General features: G+C 37.1%; 1 protein-coding gene across 5 annotated transcripts in view; it reads left to right on the top strand.

The window, feature by feature from the left end:
* The window catches only part of TMCC1 (transmembrane and coiled-coil domain family 1), a 195,218-nt gene that overhangs the window by 26,382 nt on the left and 149,882 nt on the right, over positions 1-18,954 (top strand). For 3 of the 5 annotated variants that reach the window (XM_037139346.2, XM_037139347.2, XM_037139348.2), the window contains 2 exons: positions 12,742-12,797; positions 16,696-16,970. In XM_037139346.2, the coding sequence (XP_036995241.2) occupies positions 16,737-16,970 (234 nt within the window). In that variant the 5' untranslated portion in view covers positions 12,742-12,797; positions 16,696-16,736. Of the gene's footprint in view, positions 1-9,969; positions 10,081-12,741; positions 12,798-16,271; positions 16,971-18,954 lie in introns of those variants that run through there. The other 2 variants (XM_053668970.1, XM_037139344.2) reach the window with 2 other exon arrangements.

Below are 18,954 nucleotides of genomic sequence, written 5' to 3'. Positions count from 1 at the left end.
AAACAGCAGAGGGGGTTGCCATTTCCCCGCTCAGACCACGCCCCCACATACAGTGTCACAACCCAGCGACCTGGGAGTCCAAGGCTCCACTCCTCACACTTAAAGGGCACGAACAGACCAAAAATGGCTCAAGATCTCAAAGCCCCAGAGCCCATAGATCTAAGCGATGAAGAAATAGCAAAACTCTCAGACACACAGTTTAAAACACTGGTGATCAGGATCCTCACAGAACTGGTTGATTATAGCCACAAATTAGACAAACATATGAAGGCGAAACTAATGGAAATGAGTGGAATTGCACAGGAAACCAATAGCGATGAAAAGGAAACTGGGACTCAAATCAGTGGAGTGGACCAGAAGAAAGCAAATAATGGCCAAACAGAAAAGAGTGAAGAAGCAAGAATTCAAAAAAAATGAGGAGAGTCTTAGGAACTTCCAGGACATCTTTAAACACTCCAATATTCGAATTATAGGGGTACCAGAAGGGGGAAAGGAACAGCCACCAGTGGAAAACTTATTTGAACAAATAATAAAGGAGAATTTCCCCAATCTGGCAAAGGAAATAGACTTCCAGAAAATCCAGGAAGCTCAGAGAGTCCCAAAGAAGTTGGACCCAAGAAGGAACACACCAAGGCACATCATAATTACATTAGCCAAGAATCAAATGAAGGAGAGAATCCTAGAAGCAGCAAGAGCTAAGGGGACAGTCACCTACAAAGGAGTCCCCATCAGACTGTCAGCAGATTTCTCAAAAGAGACCTTACAGGCAAGAAGGGGCTGGAAAGAGGTATTCCAAGTCATGAAATCCAAAGACCTACAACCAAGATTGCTCTATCCAGCAAAACTTTCATTTAGAATGGAGGGACAGATAAAGTGCTTCTCAGATAAGATCAAATTCAAGGAGTTCATCATCACCAAGCCCTTATTATATGAAATGTTAAAGGAACTTATCTAAGAAAAAGAAGATAAAAAATATGAACAGTGAAAGGACAGTAAACTCACAGTTATTAACAATAACACGTAAAACAAAAGCAAACTAAAAGGACAGCTAGATCAGGAGTGGAAACATAGAAATGAAGATCTCAAGGAGGGTTAGCAACAGGGGAGTGGGAGGAGGAGAAGGGGGGAGAAGGTATAGAAAATAAGTAGCATAGACAGTAGACAGAAAATAGATGGAGGGGCAAGAATAGTATGGGAAATATAGGATCTAAAGAACTTGAGACACATGGTCATAAACTAAAGGGGGGTGATGGTAGGGATGGGGGGTAGGGTGGCGGGGTATGAAAGGGGGAATAGAACAACTGTAATGGCATAATCAATAAAAAATTAAAAAAAGAAAAAGAAAATGTTCCATGTGCATTTGAAAAGAATGTGTATTTAGCTTCTTTGGGGTGAAAGGCTCTCTCTATATATATCAGTTAAATCCATTTCATCTAGGGCGTTGTTCAGTGCTGCAATATTTTTGTTGATATTTTATTTGGAAGATCTATTTTTGACAGTGGGGTGTTAAAATTCCCTACTATAATTGTGTTGCTGTCTATCTTTCTTGAAGTCCTCTGAGATTTTCTCTGTGCGTTTGGGTGCTCCCATGTTGGGTGCATATATATTTACAATATTTATGTTGTCTTGGTGGGTTCTTCCCTTAAGTATTATGAAGTGATCTCCCGGGTCTCTCTTTATGGCCCTTTTTTTGAAGTCTGTTTTGTCTGATATGAGCATTGCTACCCCGGCTTTTTTTCCCTGTCCATTTGCTTGGAAATTTTGTTTCCAGCCCCTCACTTTTAGTCTGTGTAGGTCTCTTGCCCTGAGGTGGGTCTCTTGTAGGCAGCATATGTGTGGGTCATGCTTTCTTATCCATTCATCTATTCTATGTCTTTTGATTGGAGCATTTAATCCATCTATGTTTAAGGTTCTTAGTGATAGGTACTTATTCAATGCCATTTTTTCGTACCTGTGTTCCTCTCTGTCTCTTTCCTTTTCTTAAAGTACTCCCTTTATCATCTCTTGCAGAGTCGGTTTGGTGGAGGTGTATTCTTTCAAACTTCTTTGTCTGGAAAACTCCTTATTTGACCTTCTATTTTGATTGAGAGCCTTGCTGGGTAAAGTAGCCTTGGTTGCCGTCCTATAGTTCTCATTACTTGGTATATTTCTTGCCGTTTTCTTCTGGCCTGGAGCATTTCCATTGGGAAGTCTGCTATTAACCTTATCAGAGCTCCCTTGTATGTTACTTCCTGTTTCTTCCTTGCTGCCCTTAAGATTCTCTCTTTGTCTTGGAATTTTGCCATTTCAATTACGATGTATCTTGAAGTGGACCTCTTTGGGTTCCTCTTGATTGGGACTCTCTCTGATTCCTGGATTTGTGTGACTTTTTCTCTCATCAAATTAGGGAAATTTTCCATCATTACTTTTTCAAACAGGTTTTCTATCCCTTCCTCTTTTTCTTCTCCTTCTGGAATCCCTATTATATGGATATTTTCGTGTTTCATGTTGTCCTGCATTTCCCTTAACCCCTCTTCATTCTTTCTGAGCCTCTTTTTCTTTTCTTGCTTTTTCTGGGTGTTTTTTTCTACCTTGTCCTCCAGCTCACTGATCCAGTCCTCTGCTTCATCAAGCCTGCTTTTGATTCCTTCTACTGTGTTCTTCAGTTCATAAATTGTATTCTTTATTTCCTCTTGGCTCTTGTTGATAGTTTCTATTTCCTATTTCATACTGACATAGTTTGCAGTGAGTTCATTGTAGTTTCTGGTAATTCTCTGTGACCTCATGGAGCTTCCTGATACCCATTGCTTTGAACTCAATATCTGATAGTTGACTTGCCTCTATTTCATTTAGCATTCTTTCTGAGGCTTCCTCCTTTCCTTTCATTTGGGGATTGTTTCTTTGTCTTCCCATTGTTTGTGAGACTCTTCTTGTTAGCCTCAGCTTCTTAAATTGATCTGTTCTGACTCCTTATGTTTATGGTGTGAACTTCTATGGTAGGATGCCTGTGAAATTCAGTGGCACAGTCTCCTTGATCTCCTGAGCTCACTGATCTTGGGCTGTCGTTTATGTTGATTCTCTGTATGTCTTTGGGTTTTGATTGTTGTTGGGTCTTTGTTTGGTGGGTTCTTCCCTCCGACTGGTTAATTGAGGATCACTCTGTCCACCACATCTTGTATTCTGTTGTGCAGTTGTGGACAGGTTGTGTTGAAGCTGATTCGTCTGTGTGTACAAGGTTTGAGGCTTCTCTCTCGCTCTTGTTCAGTTGTTTGTTGTGGGTAATTTCTCTACCTTCTAGTTGTATTTCCAGATCAGTCCTGGATTTAGGTTATTGTAGCTTCCACTCCCTCCTTCACTTTCTTCCCAACACAAGTCTGAATCATATGGCCAGTTCAGGAAAGGAACTATTATTTCAAAATCATGTCCTTCATTCATGGAATGAAGGCCAAAAACTTTCTTTAAATGTCTGTGCACCTGTAAGTAACAGAGCTGGAAGGCAGGCCTGTTCTTACAGTATTTGCCAATGCTCTTTCGCCAGTGTGGCCCTTTGAGACTGTGTGTTCGTGATTGTTACAAACTTTGATGTGACACCTCTCTTCAGGAAGCCTGCTTTCCAGCACAGAGGAAAACAGCTAACTTTTGAAGGTCACTTAATTTGTATTATGGAAATTCAAAGAAGGGAGACAATAGGTGAGTGCTGAAATGGTTAGAGGTGGACTTGGTCTTTGACCTCTATTTGGATAAATGTTGGGAAAAAGGGTTAACATTACAGGTGTGAAAAATAACATGAATGGAAAGCATGGAAGTAAATTAATTTTATATTGTATGTTTCTGCATTTATGAAACTAACCTAATCTATCTGTTGATGTTTTGAGCTTAGTTTTAATTAAAGTCAGTTTAAGATGTAAAAGGATGGATTTGGAGAAGTACATTATTATCCCCATCCCCCTGCCAGCAATTCATAGGTAGAATGCATTGGAGAGGGAGAGACTTGTGCATAGGTCAGGGCAGTTGGAACTATCATGTTGTAATCCTGGAATATGGTCTCTACTGTAAAGAACAGTAGTTTCATACTAGTATTAGCTGTGTCTTCAGTGTACTGACTCTCCCTGCTTCCTGTAAATTTGTTTACAATTAGGCTCCATTGGTGATTTTTTTTTTTTTTTTTTACCAGATTGAGTCAAAAGCTGTGAGTGCAAGAACTTCCCATGTAGAAGTTAAGGTTGTACCAGGGTAATGAGAAACAGCTGCTGCAGCCACTGGCATTTCCTAAAATATGTGTTTTATATTGTATGCTTATTGCATACTAGGCCTTGTTCTGAGTATTTTATAGTTAATCTTTACAATGACTGTGAAGGTAGATACCATTACAACCCACCAGGAAGTTGAAGGTTAGCAAATTACTTATAAAGTTTTGGGCCCTGCAATATCTTTGGAGCCTTTTCGTTTGGATAGAGCTCAGGCTTGTTATGGTTGTACTTCACACATTTGCATTCTAACTGCATCTTTGTAAATGATTACTTCTGTTAGTTTTCAACAATAGATTTCTGTAAATTTTATCTTTGACTACCTGTAGAAGTCAAGGTAGATTTGGGGATGAGTAATGGTCTAGGAGTAATGTTTTGGTCCAAGACTGAGTAAGAAAAATCTGAAACAAATGATAGGTGTTGGTTAGGCACACTGGTGGTATTTCATAAAATCCCTGTTTTGTCAATTCTAAGAGTAATGCTTTTTAAATTTTTTTATGTTTTGAAATTGCGTTAATAGGGCAGTATTTCTCCTCAAAAAGCTATGATGCAACTGTAGATGTGCCTTTAATCAATCAGTAAGCTCTAGAACCAAGAAATTAATGTTTAGTCACTTTGATTTTATTTTTTTAGCTAACACCCATTATCAGCATGCCAGTCTTGGCCTCTATACGTAGTCTTTGCATGTTTGGTACCAACAGCTATATTTTCTTTTCTTTCTTTATTTATAAAAATTTAATCTTTATTTTTTTCTATTACCATTTAGTTCCTTATACTCCCCTGCCCCCTAACAATCACCACACTGTTGTCCATGCCCATGAGTCTTTTTTCCTTTTTGCTTAATCCCTCCCCACCAAAGCCTCCCCTACACACACACTAGCTGTCATCTGCTCTCCATCTATGAGTCTGTCTCTGTTGTGCTTGTTAGTTCAGTTTGTTCATTAGATTCCACATATAAATTAAACCATGTGGTATTTGTCTTTCTCTAAATGGCTTATTTCATTTACCATAATGTGTTCAATATCCATCTATACTGTTATATAGGGTAAACTTTTCTTCTTTTTTATGGCCACAGGGAATTCCATTGTGTGAATGCCCCACAGTAGTGTTATCCACTCATCTCCTGATGGACCCTTGGGCTGCTTCCATATCTTGGTGATTTTAAGTAGTGCTGCAACAAACAGGGATGATTATGTTCTTTCTAATTGTTCTCGGTTCCTTCAGATATATTCCCAGAACAGGGATTGCTGGGTCAAACGGCAGTTCCATTTTTAATATTTTGAGGTATTTCCACACTGCTTTCCACACTGGCTGCACCAGTCTGCATTCCCACCAACGGTGCAAAAGGGTTCCCCTTTCTCCACATCCTCGCCAGTACTTGCTGTTTTTTGAATTATTGATGATAGTTAGGGTAACACTTTCTGAATGAATAATTTTGTAAATAATTTTAATGCTTCCAGCTTATTTTTTGTTGGCAAATAATTAAGACTGCCTTATTAATTGATATTTTCAGTTAATAGTATACTCCCCCTACCTAACAATTCCTTCCCCACCCATATGCCTTCTATTCTTATTCTAGAATTTTTTAAATGTTAAGGTAAAAATGACTTTATTGCTCAGAAGCATGTTATTTAATAGAATCAGCATAGACACATTTAAAAACGGCGTTCTCCATGGTATTGTTTGGCTTTGAGCTGTATTGTCCTCTGTGCTGGTTGGTTTATAATTTGATGAAAATAACACATCTGAATATTTTCTTATTTTTTATCTTTAAAAAATTAAAATATATTGAGTTTTTGTTGTATTGCCTTTATAACTAAGTTGCCTTCATTTCTATTCAGCAGATGTTTGTTTGAAGGGATTTATATGACAATTGTTTAAAATTTTCCCTGCTGGAAATTTGATCCACTCAATTGACAGCTTTATTTTTCTTTCCTCAAAAGCCAGAACTCAGCCTTCAGGAAGGGAAGGAACTTATGCTGGTGCCAAAGGCTGGTGCTGTATAGGACTGGGGGTTCATATTGAGAAGGTTTGCAGTTGTTTGGCCTTGATCTGTCAGGACACATTTGGTCAACTCTGGCTGTGTGATGGTTTATTTATGTGCTTCTGAGAAGTGATACCTGGGAATGAATGTATTATGAGTTTAGTTTGGAAAATTGTTATATAGATTGCTTGGGGAGGGGAAAAACACTCTGACAAACCCCACTGTTGAACAGGTCTTCGGTTCACTGGTTTAATTTTTTGTGAATGCTTTCCAGTGATTAAACCTTTGCTTCATCTCAGCAGCAAATGCCAGTATTTTGGATGCAGATTATTTCATAGAAGGAACTTTGAGTGATAGGAATACAAAATGTGAAATTATATCTATTTCTCAGATTCTTTTTTCTCCCCCCAAGAAGATATCGTCTACATCAATGTGTTAGGCATAAAATAAACTCTTCTGGTTTCAGGAAAGCATAGGAGTTAAAGTAGGATTTTTTCCTGATTTCTGTTGATCCAGCTAGCATATGCATCTTTTCATGTACTAAGAGCTATTTATGTTTCACTTTTGATAAAACTGATTTTCTTTGTATGTTTTTGTTTGACTGGTGTGACTTTTTCTTACTGACTTGTGGCTTTTTCTCCATTAAGGAGGTTAGCTCTTTGTAAAAAAAAGTGTAGATCAGTTCTTACTAATTTGTCTTTTGACTTTGCTTATGATGATTTTTGCCTTGATATGTGCACACACATGGATACACCATATGTGTGTGTATAGTTTATATGTAATTTAAAATATATATGTCATTGTTTAAAAGGCCTCTTCACTTTGTGATAATAAAATAATTCTATCCTCATTTTTTTAATTCTTTTTTCTTTTTCTTGTTCTGACTGGTTGTGTTTTTCTTCCTTATGTTGCACATCATTGATTTGATTCTTGACTTCATCCACTCTATTGTTGTTTCCCTGTAAATTGTTCATTTCAATTAGTGCATTTCAATTATCCTTCATTTCTGACTGTATCTTTTTTACGCTGTTGACGTCCTCACTAAGTTCCTTGAGCATCCTTATAACCATTGTTTTGAACTCTCATCTGATAGATTGCTTATGTCCATTTTGTTTAGTCTGTTTTTGGAGTTTTGATCTGTTCTTTCATTTGGGCCATGTATCTTTATCTCTTCATTTTGACAGCCTCCCTGTGTTTGTTTCTATGTATTAAGTAGAGCTGCTGTGACTCCCTGTCTTGGTTACATGGCCTAGTATAGTAGCTGTACTATAGTGGCACAGCTATAGAGGCTAGAGGCACAGCTGTACTAGAAGCTATAGATAGCCTCCCCTATCACCCAAGCTGGGTACTTGAGGTATGCCCTTCTTGTGGGCTGAGTATACCCTCCTCCTGCAGTTGATCCTCGTTTGCTATTGTCAGGTCAATGGGAGGGATTTATCCAGGCCAGGTAGCAGCTACAAGGACTGGCTGTGACCACTGACCATCACATTTCTGCCCTCCATGGAGGATCAGCTGTGCAGGAGCAGGGTGGTGGTGTACCCATGTGGTCTGTAACTCTCTACTAGGTGTGCAGACTGTGGCGTTTCCTGGGTGGTACAGGCCAAGGTCAGCTCCCACCTGTGTTCTGCTTAGGGCCACCCTTTGTGAGCTATAAAGCAGATGAGATGGCTGCTACTTGCGCTGGGCTCATGGTGCCTTTGTATGGTCTAGCTGCAACAGGGTTGCTGCCTCTGGGGCCTCACAGAATGTGGAAGCCAATGTCAGTTGCTGCTTGTGACCTGGCTTGAACTGCATAGTGGTGATCTGCAGATGGCTGCTACTTGTTCTGGGCTTGAAGATGCCTGGGAGAGGCCAAAGTGCAAAGAGAGCCCAACTGCCACCAGTGCTGAGCCTGGGGCCATTAAGCAAGAGGTCTTTGGCCTACCTACACTAAATGCTTCTCATTTGGGGTTTGAGAATCTTTGAGAGATATTAGGATAGTCTGAAGAAGAAAAGACAGGCCACTTGTGTGGAAAAGCTACTGGAAGGTGGGCTTTTCAACCACTTTTCAGTGGGCCTGAAAGTTGGATTAGGTGGGGCCTCAGGGGATCACAGCAGTGGGGCAAAAGGTAGTAGGTTGATGGATTCTTAAATATGGCACCTATCTCAGCCTGCAGGGGCAGGGCTCAGCAAAGGAACCTTTTCTGCCACCATTTCTTTCTGAGAGAAAGATGCACCTCCAGCCTTTGCTCTAAAGCCAGACAAATTCAGTGTCTCCTGTAGTCTCTGGCGCCTTTCAAGTTGCTGCCCCAGTGCTGGAGCTGGGGCTCAGAGTGAGTAAGTCCATTAAATAAATTTCTCCATGAGCCCTTTAAGAGAAACACCTGGGACTCCAGCAGCTCTCTGTCTCAGCCTCAGTCCCCACTGGTTTTCACTTCCACACGTTACAGGGACTCATCTACCTTACACAGGACTTGGGCTGGGGATGCTGGAAGTCTTCAGTCCTAGTGTAGGGCTGGGTCCCCTCACTCCTCAGGGTCACCCTCTGAAGCCAAGATATCCCTCCCATTTTTTAACCACCACAAATTGTGTATGGGATCATCTTGTTTTGCATTTCCACCCCTCCTGTCATTCTTGTCATGGCTTCTTCTGTATATCCTTAGTTATAGGACTTCTGCTTAGCCAGATTTCACGTGGTTCTCAATGGTGGTTGTTCTGTAGTTTAGTTGTAACTTGGATGTGGTCATGGGATGGTGCCAATACTACATTTCCCTACTCTGCTGTCTTGACCAGGAGCCTTCCAGCTTTGCTTTGTTTACTTATTTATTTATTTATTTTTGTTGAATTTATTGGTGCTACATTAGTCAGTAAAACTGTAAGTTTGAAGTGTACAGTTGTACAGTACATCATTTGCACATTGCATTATGTGCTCACCATTCAAAGTCGTCTCCATCATCATTTATCCCTTGTTTACTCCCTTCCACCTGCCACCACTTTCCTTCCCTCTGTAGCTTTGCTTTTAAATAGACTATCCTCTAGATATGTTGAGTAAGTAGCCTCATATACATCCTCCTCTATCTCTTGATTTTTGTTCCCAGGAGAAAACAAGATATATCTTCACAGTAAAAAGGAGTCTAATTTTTAGATCATAGGTCACATTAAAGAAGGAACTATTTTGAAAGTTAAGAGCTTTCATTCATGAGCAAAGTCAGAAAGCTAAAATAAAGGATTCAGTGCTCTACTAGCCCCCTCCTTAGACCGGATTTTTGGGATGCAGATCAGAACTTGCAGGTTTTTAAAAGACCGTGAGTTTTATTAGGAACAAAGTAGCATGATCCAGGACGTGTCTTGTAGATATGCTTCAGGAGTGGTGACAGAAGATGAGGGAGGCAGAGGAGACAATGTAAAACTACCAGTGTCAAGCCTGAATTTAGTTGGTAGGTTCCTGAAAATGAAGTTAAATTACAAAATCTAATGTGGGATACTATCAGAAATTATTCATACATTTGCTTTATATGCATAGGATTCATAGGTCTCAAACATTTCGATTATTTCCCTGTATGCACAGGTGTATCTAATATAAACTCTGTGTAGGTGCTAAATGATGAGTAATCCACATTTTGTGTATCTGTTATACAGGGTGTATTTCAAGAGACCTATTCCTGTATCTTCATTTCATCCTAAATTCATGGTCATGTTGCTTTTACCTGCATTATTTTTCTAGATATTTAAAAAGATTTTATTTATTTATTTTTAGAGGAGAAGGGAGGAAGAGAGGGAGAGAAATACCAGTGTGCGGTTGCCTCTTGTACGCCCAGTACTGAGGACCTGGCCTGCAGCCCAGGCGTGTGTCCTGACTGAGAATCGAACCGGTGACCCTTTGGTTTGCAGGTTGGCACTCAATCCACTGAGTCACACCAGCCAGGGCTATTTTTCTAGATTTTTTTGGTATATTTTTCATAGATACCCTATAATACTATACCCTAAAGGATTTTCCTACGTTCGATGAGAGTATTTGTTATAAGTAGATGGAATGAATGTATTATTATAGTCTGTTCCTATTCTTTCACTGTCACTGTCATTATACATTTCACTACATATGCTATAAATGCCCGATGTATTGTTACTGCTTGAAATAGTCTTTCCAAGCAGTTAAAAATATTCTATTTTACTTTTATTTATTCTTCATTTCTTTAGATCCAAACTTCTGACCTGTATCATATTCCTTATGTCTGAAAAACTCCCTTTAATATTTTATAGGATGGATTTGTTGGCATTGAATTCTTTGTTCTTCCCCTCCTCCCCTTCCCCTTCCCCCTCCTCCCTCCCTCCCTCCCTCTCTCTCTCTCTCTTTCATTTTCAGCAATTTGTCAGAATGTCTGGTTTAATCTTCCTAACTGAAGTGGTAGTCATCCGTGCTCTTGTGACTGTATTTCCTTTAGTCAGAGAGAGGCTTTTCTTCCTTCAGGGTTTTAGATGGAGCCAAAGTGTTGCTCCATCTTGGCTGTATTGCCTAGAGGTTGGGTTAGGAGAAAATAGGGGAGTGGGGGAGTGATTCCCTCCACTCTCTTTAAACCTTAGGAATACATATTGTGGTCAGAGAATAACTTGTGAGACTTACCTAGGACTCAGCATATGATCAATTTTTGTAAACAGTCTTTTTGTGCTTGATAGAATATTTATTGTGCAATTACTGTGTGCTTGTCATATGTCTGTTTAGGTCCAGTTTGTTAATCATACTATTCAGATCTATATTTTTATTTCCCCCCCTTTTTTGAGTCATTTGTTCTATCAACTACTGATAATAGTTTCCTCATTTTGCTAATGGATATTTTTCACTTGTAATTCTGCTAAGTTTTGTTTTATATATTTGAAGGCTATATTATATGAATGCAGATTTTAAATTTTTATATCTTTCTAATGAAGTATATACATTTTTATCCTGTCAGTTATACCTCTATTAATGCTTTTTGCATTAAAGTCTACTTTGTACTGTTAATAGAGCTAGAGCAACTTTATTTTAGTTTATGTTTGTATGACTTTTTCTATGTTTTTTATTTTTACGTGTGATTCTTGTAAGCACCGTAATAGTTGAATTTTGGTTTTTTAGATTTTTTTTGTTTATTTTAAAGTATTTTTTCCAATCGCAGTTTATATTTAATATTATTTTGTATTGGTTTCAGGTGTACAGCATGATGGTTTGACAGTCATATACTTTACAAAGTGTTCCCCATCATATTTGCAGTGCCCACCTTATTTTTTATTTAGTATAATAATTTTCATCTAGTTACATTTAATATAATTACTGGAATATTTGGATTTTCATTTGACATCTTACATTTTGCTTTTTATAGCAAATCACTTTTTTGTGATTGTGCCTTCTTTTTGGGTTTATTTGGATATTTTAATTTTATTTTTACTTTCTATTAGCGTAGCACTTATGTACACTTACGCTATTTTTAAATGTTTATCCTAGAAATCAAAACATGTATTTTCTTTTTTGAAATATGTAAGTTTATTTCTTTTTAGTACATAATATAGTCATAAGGTCAAAATATACAAAAGGTTATATGATAGAAAATCCTCTCTCATATCTGCCCACAAGCCACCCAGTTCTCCAGATGACTCAAATATTAATCTACCAGTATAGTCATCTGGCCTCTTTGCTGGCCCCCAAACATACTGTATTTATTGCTCTCTAAGATGGAATTCTTTCTTTATATCTTCTTGCTTATTCACCTTATCCTTCAAAGCTCAGGTAAAGTCTCTTGCTCTTCCATAAAGTTTTCCCAAACAAATCTAATCCTAACTGATCTTACAAACTAATTTCTGGTGATAATTGCAGTTTATTTCCTCATTTTGGCATTTGTGTTGTTTTCTTTAAGTTTGAAGTATGTAAATCTTACTTTCAACACTAGATTGTGAGTTCTTTGAGGGCAGGATAACATGCCTTTTTTGGTCTATAGAATGCTGAGCACATAGCAGATGGCCCCCAAACACTTGATTGATTAAATTGCTTCTCTAGTAATGGCTGTCAGAAGCTAGTTTTCCAGGAAGACCAGTTTTGGTGCATCTTGATTCTCCATTGTTCCTGATAGATAATAGTTTTTAGGGTTGCTTTTGAATGCAAAATTACAGATGCAGGATTGAAAGCCACTTGAAAAAATATTGGCTTATAAATTATTGTTTTTCATGAACTTGTTTTACATTTCATGGTCTTTTTAAGATTAGAATTAATGTAATATCCACTTCTAATTCCGTATCATAGTGTAAAAATATTCATTGCTACTTGTGACATGTGCCACTTTCTTTTAAGTATTGACAAGTTAATATTCTTTTTATTACAAAATATCTTTTTTGATTAAAATTTTTCTTGATCACATTTTTGAAAAGTTAGAAAGTATTTAAAAATATTGGAAAATTTTATTTTGTAACAGTGAGCGATAAATGTTAACACTTTATGTATATTCTGCTTTTTTTCTGTGTGTATATAATAGATAAGTTCTCCCCTCTAAGTTTCTCACTTTCTAATTCTTAATGTTTGCTTTTCAGCTTCTCCTAAAAGGATTCCTGTATTTGTTAGAAGTGCTTGAGGAAGAGTGATAAAGGCAAGTATCCAACACTTTATAGTCAATGAAATAACTTAGTTCATAGCCAACAAGAAAGCTTTGGTTACCATATCTATCAAAAAAACAAACAAACAAAATTGGAAAGAAAAACTTAAAAAAAGAAAAAGATTTTCTGTATATTGTAGAATGGTTTTTTTAGAACACCCTCCTAAACACTCGACGGATTTTAAAACATAATTTTTAACTTTTCTGATACTAATTTAGAACAGTGAGTTTCTTGAATATGAACTAATGGCATATTGTATCTTTGGCAATACTGTTGTAGAAAAATTGTTTAAAATTCTGAGAATTTAACAAAGTTAATCTCAAATGCCTGGTCTGTTGGTGGCTTTTTCTCCTCTTTCCCCCGTTCACTCCTTCCCCCTACCCTCTTTTAGCCATGTCCTCCTTCTGTTCCTTTTTCTTTCCCCACTTCCTCTGGTTTACTCATAAGAACTCCACTTTCAGCAAAGTTGAGTAAATAAAAGAGAAGCTAACATTTCCTTCTTACGAAAGCACACTTTGCAGTTGAACTTGTGTTAAAACCAGGGGTCTCGATATAAGTTGTTTGGGGAATTTTATAAACTGAGCAAGAGTTATTATTTTTTTGAATTTTATAGATAATAGGGGATTCCTAAAAAACTTTGCCAGTGTTGAATTGCTTTAGTGCTTGCATTTTGACTGTCAGCAGTTTTATAGAGTTAATTATTACAACATTACTGTTTTGGCTATTTTGGGCATAGCATTTGACCTTCCATAAAATTTGGCTTATATTGAAAGGTTGCCTTAAAGATTTTCTGTTGGCCTACAGAAAATTTTAGCAAGTGTCAAAATTTTGACCATATTTCTTGTTTGTGTTGGTATCACAGCAATAATGCAGATGATAGCTACAGGTGTAAGTACCAGATTATATTTATTATCAGTGCAGTAGGTTTTCAAAATTCTCATCTTACCACTTGATGTTTCAAGCTCAACCTAGGGTGCCATGTTAGGTACACCTCTGCTGGTTAGTATGGTTATGTCTTGCCTTTAGAAATTTCAGAATTCATTACTGTTCTACTGTATAATCTTTGCACTTGTGTGGATAACCTGTGCAAGCTTTGGCTTGGAGATTGACATCCTATTTCTAGGTTTTTCTGGAATGTTGGCATATCCTTGTAATCAATCAAAACTTTGGATTATATGAAAATAATCTCCAAATATTAGTGAAATCTCAAATGAAGCTATTAACATACAAAATGTATCATATTTTCCATTAAAAAAATGAGAAGCATGTGGCTACTAGATTAATTTATAACACTGCCCGAAGAAGCAAGTTTGCTAATAAATTCCTTATGCCTTTATATATGAGACAGGTAGATTTTCCAACTAACCTTGACATTGTTTCTTTATTCATGATATGTTTTAGTCTCGTAGGAGAAATTTATATATTTTACTTTAAAAAACAAATCATTTATATTATTAAGGTAATGAAATACAAATAAGGAAAAAAGTAAATTACTTTCTCATTATCAGCCTGCTGCTTCTACATCCTGCCTTCTTCTTAGGGTCTAAATAGTTCAGTGCAAGAAGGTTAGTTGATATACAGTGTTACTGGATTATTTTGGTAAATTTTCCCTGAGGATCTTAATGTTTTACATAGTGGAAATAATTCAGTAAGTATCCATCTGTCCTATAAACTCATGAGGGAAGAAGATAATTAAATACATATACTATGGCAACATTTTTGTCCACAAGGAGCCCCAGAAAAATCCAGTAAAGGCCAAGACAATCTTTAATCTAATAAGGATTAAGAGTTTCTTTCTTGGCTTTCCCAAAGAAAAAAGGAAAAACAAGCAGTATACAGTATAGTCAGGAAAAGAAGGGTTGGTGGGATTTTTGTGTGGCCATAAAGAATTTGAGTGAAATTTCCCATTCTCATGGCTGCTACTCATTTGCCTAATTTTGGAGCAAAGAATTTTGTGGTATTTAGAAAGAGCAAAATACTAGTGAGAGATACTGTCTTTTACTTCGTCACATTATTTATGCTTCTGAGTCATGAAGAGGTCAGGAGATGGGGAAATAGGCGTGTAAGGTATGGGCAGCAGAGCCTCAATGATAGTGCCCATGTACGAAGGTCTTCTGAGAGGAGTTACCAGGAAGAAAGCTCTAGCAAGTTCACATTCCTGTCCCTCTAAACTCTAGTAGTCCTGAGTCCATAGTGAACTCTTTTCAGGTACTTTATGCCTTCTAGGTTATTACTTGGTGGCAAGGAGACCTCATTTCCCCAGATTGTGACCATCATAGTGCTTTATTGATAGTGAGTTAGATTATTTGAAGTACTTGGTAGTGTAGGGAGTTTTAAAGCCCTTTGGACAAAAAAAATTTGAGGGAAAATATAGACATAAATAAATTTTTCCTACACCATATTTTGTCCTCTCCAGCAGGTTCTGTGCATTAATGCAATTTTTTTATATTTGCAGAAACTCCATATAAAAATAAACACTTTCTGTTATGAAAAACCTCATGCCTACCATCTCCCCTCTTCTCTTTTTGCATGTGATTTCCTTAACCATGACGATCGTGCTGACCTTACATTTCTAGGTTTCAGCCTTCTTCTAATTCCCTGCATTTAATATTGGTGTGTGGTGCTCTTCGACGTTTCTTTTTCTCTCTCTTTTGTTAAACCACGTTTACTGTGTTACTTTACTTTTGAATTTTTATGGATATATGGGAAGCTTCTGTCAGGAATGATACTATTCAGAGAAAGGGAGTTCTTAGAAATATCTTTCCTTTATAGCTGTACCGAGCAAAGTCTCTGAAGACAGACTGGATCATTCACTCATGTGGTACCAGAAAGTCATTTGTGCTTCAACAGATAATTCAGTTTACAAGATTTTACTTCTATTTTCTTACTAAAAGAGCAAACCCGTCACCCATAGTTACCAGTAATCTTGATGAATATGAGTAGTAACAAGAAATTCCTTTTTTCCATAAAATCCACAAACATTTAGCTTGGGATATCTACTTACTACTACTGTTTGAATTTACTGAGTTCCAACATATGGATAATTAACTATGGTTATGAATGAGAGGAATTAAATTGCCTCAGCAAGACTATATGTATTGAATTTTCTGGTCTCTCTTGATTTCCCAAGCAGTGGCTATTTGTCAGCTATTTGGGGGAGTTTCCGTTGCAAAATGACTATTCTGATATTCAGTTCTTCATACATTGAAACTTGTAGGGATTTTTTTTTAAACATTGCTGTTTTCATTTCCTATGTACTTGTTTTGGAGTTTTTTTCCTCCTGTTCTAGAAAATAATCATTACCCACTATCTAGAAAATAGTTCTTTAATCCTCTGATTAAAGATTGCCTAATGATAGTGACTATTTGTTTGGCTAGTGGCATGTTTTTCTTTGTTTTTACACTGGAGTTTCTGCATGGATTTATAATCTGAGGTTTTGTTTTTGTTTTTTTTTTAACATTAGATAGGCATGAAGCCTCCGTCTCACAGCCGCATGTATAGTTACTATTGAAGCAAATGTCTACCTAATTTGACAGTCTTGGTGTGTTTAAAATTTTTTGAGTTTGCAAATAAGCTTATTAAGTCTACTGATGGAGCCTTCGGGCAGTGAACAATTTTATGAGGACCCTGATCCTGAAGGCAAATCCCAAGATGCAGAGGCCAGAAAGCAGACAGAATCAGAACAAAAGTTGTCTAAAATGACCCACAATGCTTTGGAGAACATTAATGTGATTGGCCAAGGCTTGAAGCATCTCTTCCAGCACCAGCGCAGGAGGTCATCCGTGTCTCCACATGATGTGCAACAAATTCAGGCAGATCCAGAACCGGAAATGGATCTGGAAAGCCAGAACACATGTGCTGAGATTGATGGTGTCCCCACCCACCCCACAGCTCTGAATCGTGTCCTGCAGCAGATCCGAGTGCCACCCAAGATGAAGAGAGGGACGAGCTTGCATAGTAGGCGGGGCAAGCCAGAGGCCCCAAAGGGAAGTCCCCAAATCAACAGGAAATCTGGCCAGGAGATGGCACCTGTTATGCAGTCTGGCCGACCCAGGTCTTCATCTACTACTGATGCTCCTACCAGCTCTGCTGTGATGGAAATAGCTTGTGCTGCTGCTGCTGCTGCTGCTGCATGTCTGCCAGGGGATGAGGCAACTCCAGAGCGGGTAAGTGTTAGAGTTTCTTTTCCTGTTAACTACTGTTCTTTGTCTCTAGGATTCTTCAGTTTTTTCCTATGGTAACTAAAAAGAATATCTGAGCAAGAGAAATCTCAAAGTTCTGGTAAAAGATAGTTTTCATTTTTGTTAAAGGGGATGAATAATTATGGCAGCTAATATAATTGTATTTCTATTTGCTTCCTAATGTATTGCTATCTTTTATTTTACCCCTTTGCTAAAACTTTCAGCATTCTTTATGTGCTCTTTATGTCTTAAACTCTCAGTTTTATCATAGAGGAACAAAGCTCTTTGTTTATTTTTGTCTTGGTTTTATACATAAATTGGCTTTCTTACCTTAATGAAGGTGGTGACTCAAGTTGTAGAATTTGGGTGTCTCTGCTTAATGTGGAAATATAAATTGCTTATAATTTTCATACACACTGCACCATTCAATATACATTTTGCTTTCTGCAATAGAGTATATATCCATTCTTTTAATTTACTTTTAATGAACAGTTTTCTGGGGATTTGCCTTGATAGAACTAGGAATAATAAATTTAGGGAGAACTCCTTCCATATAACTCTCACCTCTCAGTTATAGTTAGTTAAAGCACAAAGAGGAAATAGTTCTGTTAGGGTTTGAAAAGTCAGGTACATGTAGCCAGGCAGGAAGTGAAAATGAGTAAACTCCAGTGTCATGGGGCTTGGAGAAACAGAGAGTCTGTCCCTTGTCTAAAGGGACAGTGTCTTAGCTTTAGCTGATTGTTGTAATTTAGGAGTGTGAATCTAGTCTTGCCAGGGCTTCTAATTTTTCAAGAGAAACTGGAAACTTAGGTGAGTAATCTCTTTGATTTTTAATATATTATATTATACAAGTCACACAGAACACATTTGTGGGCCAGGTCTCCCCTGTAAGTCACCACCTTGCTATCTTTCGGCTTTATTTTATGTATTCCTTGAGGTTTGTATGATAGTCATTTTCATTCTATGTCAGTTCTGTCACAGGTAAGTTATTTTATAGGAATTTTAGCCTGGAAATTAAATCTAGTATTGAATCTAGTATTGAACCTGGGTATTGAATCTAGTACTTTTAAACTTCTCCTACCTAATTGTGACATTAAAAATAAACAGGTAATGGACAGTAAATGACTTAAAGAAATTAAAACAGTCAGAGTAACAGATTCACTAGAGTAAAAGAATCATCAGATTAATGATTCACATAATTAAAAATTTAAAGTATAAATGAGGAGAAGTAGCATGTATTTATGTGTGTAATGGGAATCTTTGAAATAAAAAGGACGTTTGATCATGGCTTGCACAATCTAGTTGGCAATAAAAAATAACAATGCAACTATATAATTTGTCTTAATCCTTACCAGAAAATATTAAGTAATTCTGGGATTATAAACTTTTATGTTAAAATATATATATAAGTAAAGTATATTTTATGCACTTACATATTGTTTGTTTTAGAAAATTTTACAGAGAGCCAAGGGTGAACACTTTTCCCTAAAATTGTTTCTTTAATGCTGTTTGTCAACTTCACTGACATACAGTAAAACTCAACAATTTTAAATGTGTGATTTGATTAGTTTTGAAAAATGTATAGTCATGTAAAACAATCATGATATAGAACATTTTCATACCCCAGAATTATTTCTTATGTCCCTTTGTTGCAGTCACTCCTTTTTTCCAACCCTTGGCCTTTGGCAACCACTTACTGGCTTTCCCATCGATATTGTTTTGCCTCTTCTAGAACGTAAGATAAATGCAATCACACAATATAGTAATTTCTGTTGTTCACTCATATTGTTGCATTGTTCCTTTTTTATTGCTGAGTAGTATCCCATTGTGTATCTATTTGTTTATCCGTTCACCAGTTGATGGTTGTTTGGATTATTTTTTTTTTCTGGCTGTTATGGATTAAACTGCTATGAAATTTTGTATATAGATAGGTCTTACAGACATTTTCATTTCTTTGAGTTACATGGTA

The sequence above is a fragment of the Artibeus jamaicensis genome, unplaced genomic scaffold, assembly GCF_021234435.1.
Source record: "Artibeus jamaicensis isolate MK-2021 breed Jamaican fruit bat unplaced genomic scaffold, CSHL_Jam_final contig_519, whole genome shotgun sequence".
Classification (NCBI taxonomy): Eukaryota; Metazoa; Chordata; class Mammalia; order Chiroptera; family Phyllostomidae; genus Artibeus; species Artibeus jamaicensis.
This window is presented reverse-complemented; position numbering and strand designations above follow the sequence as displayed.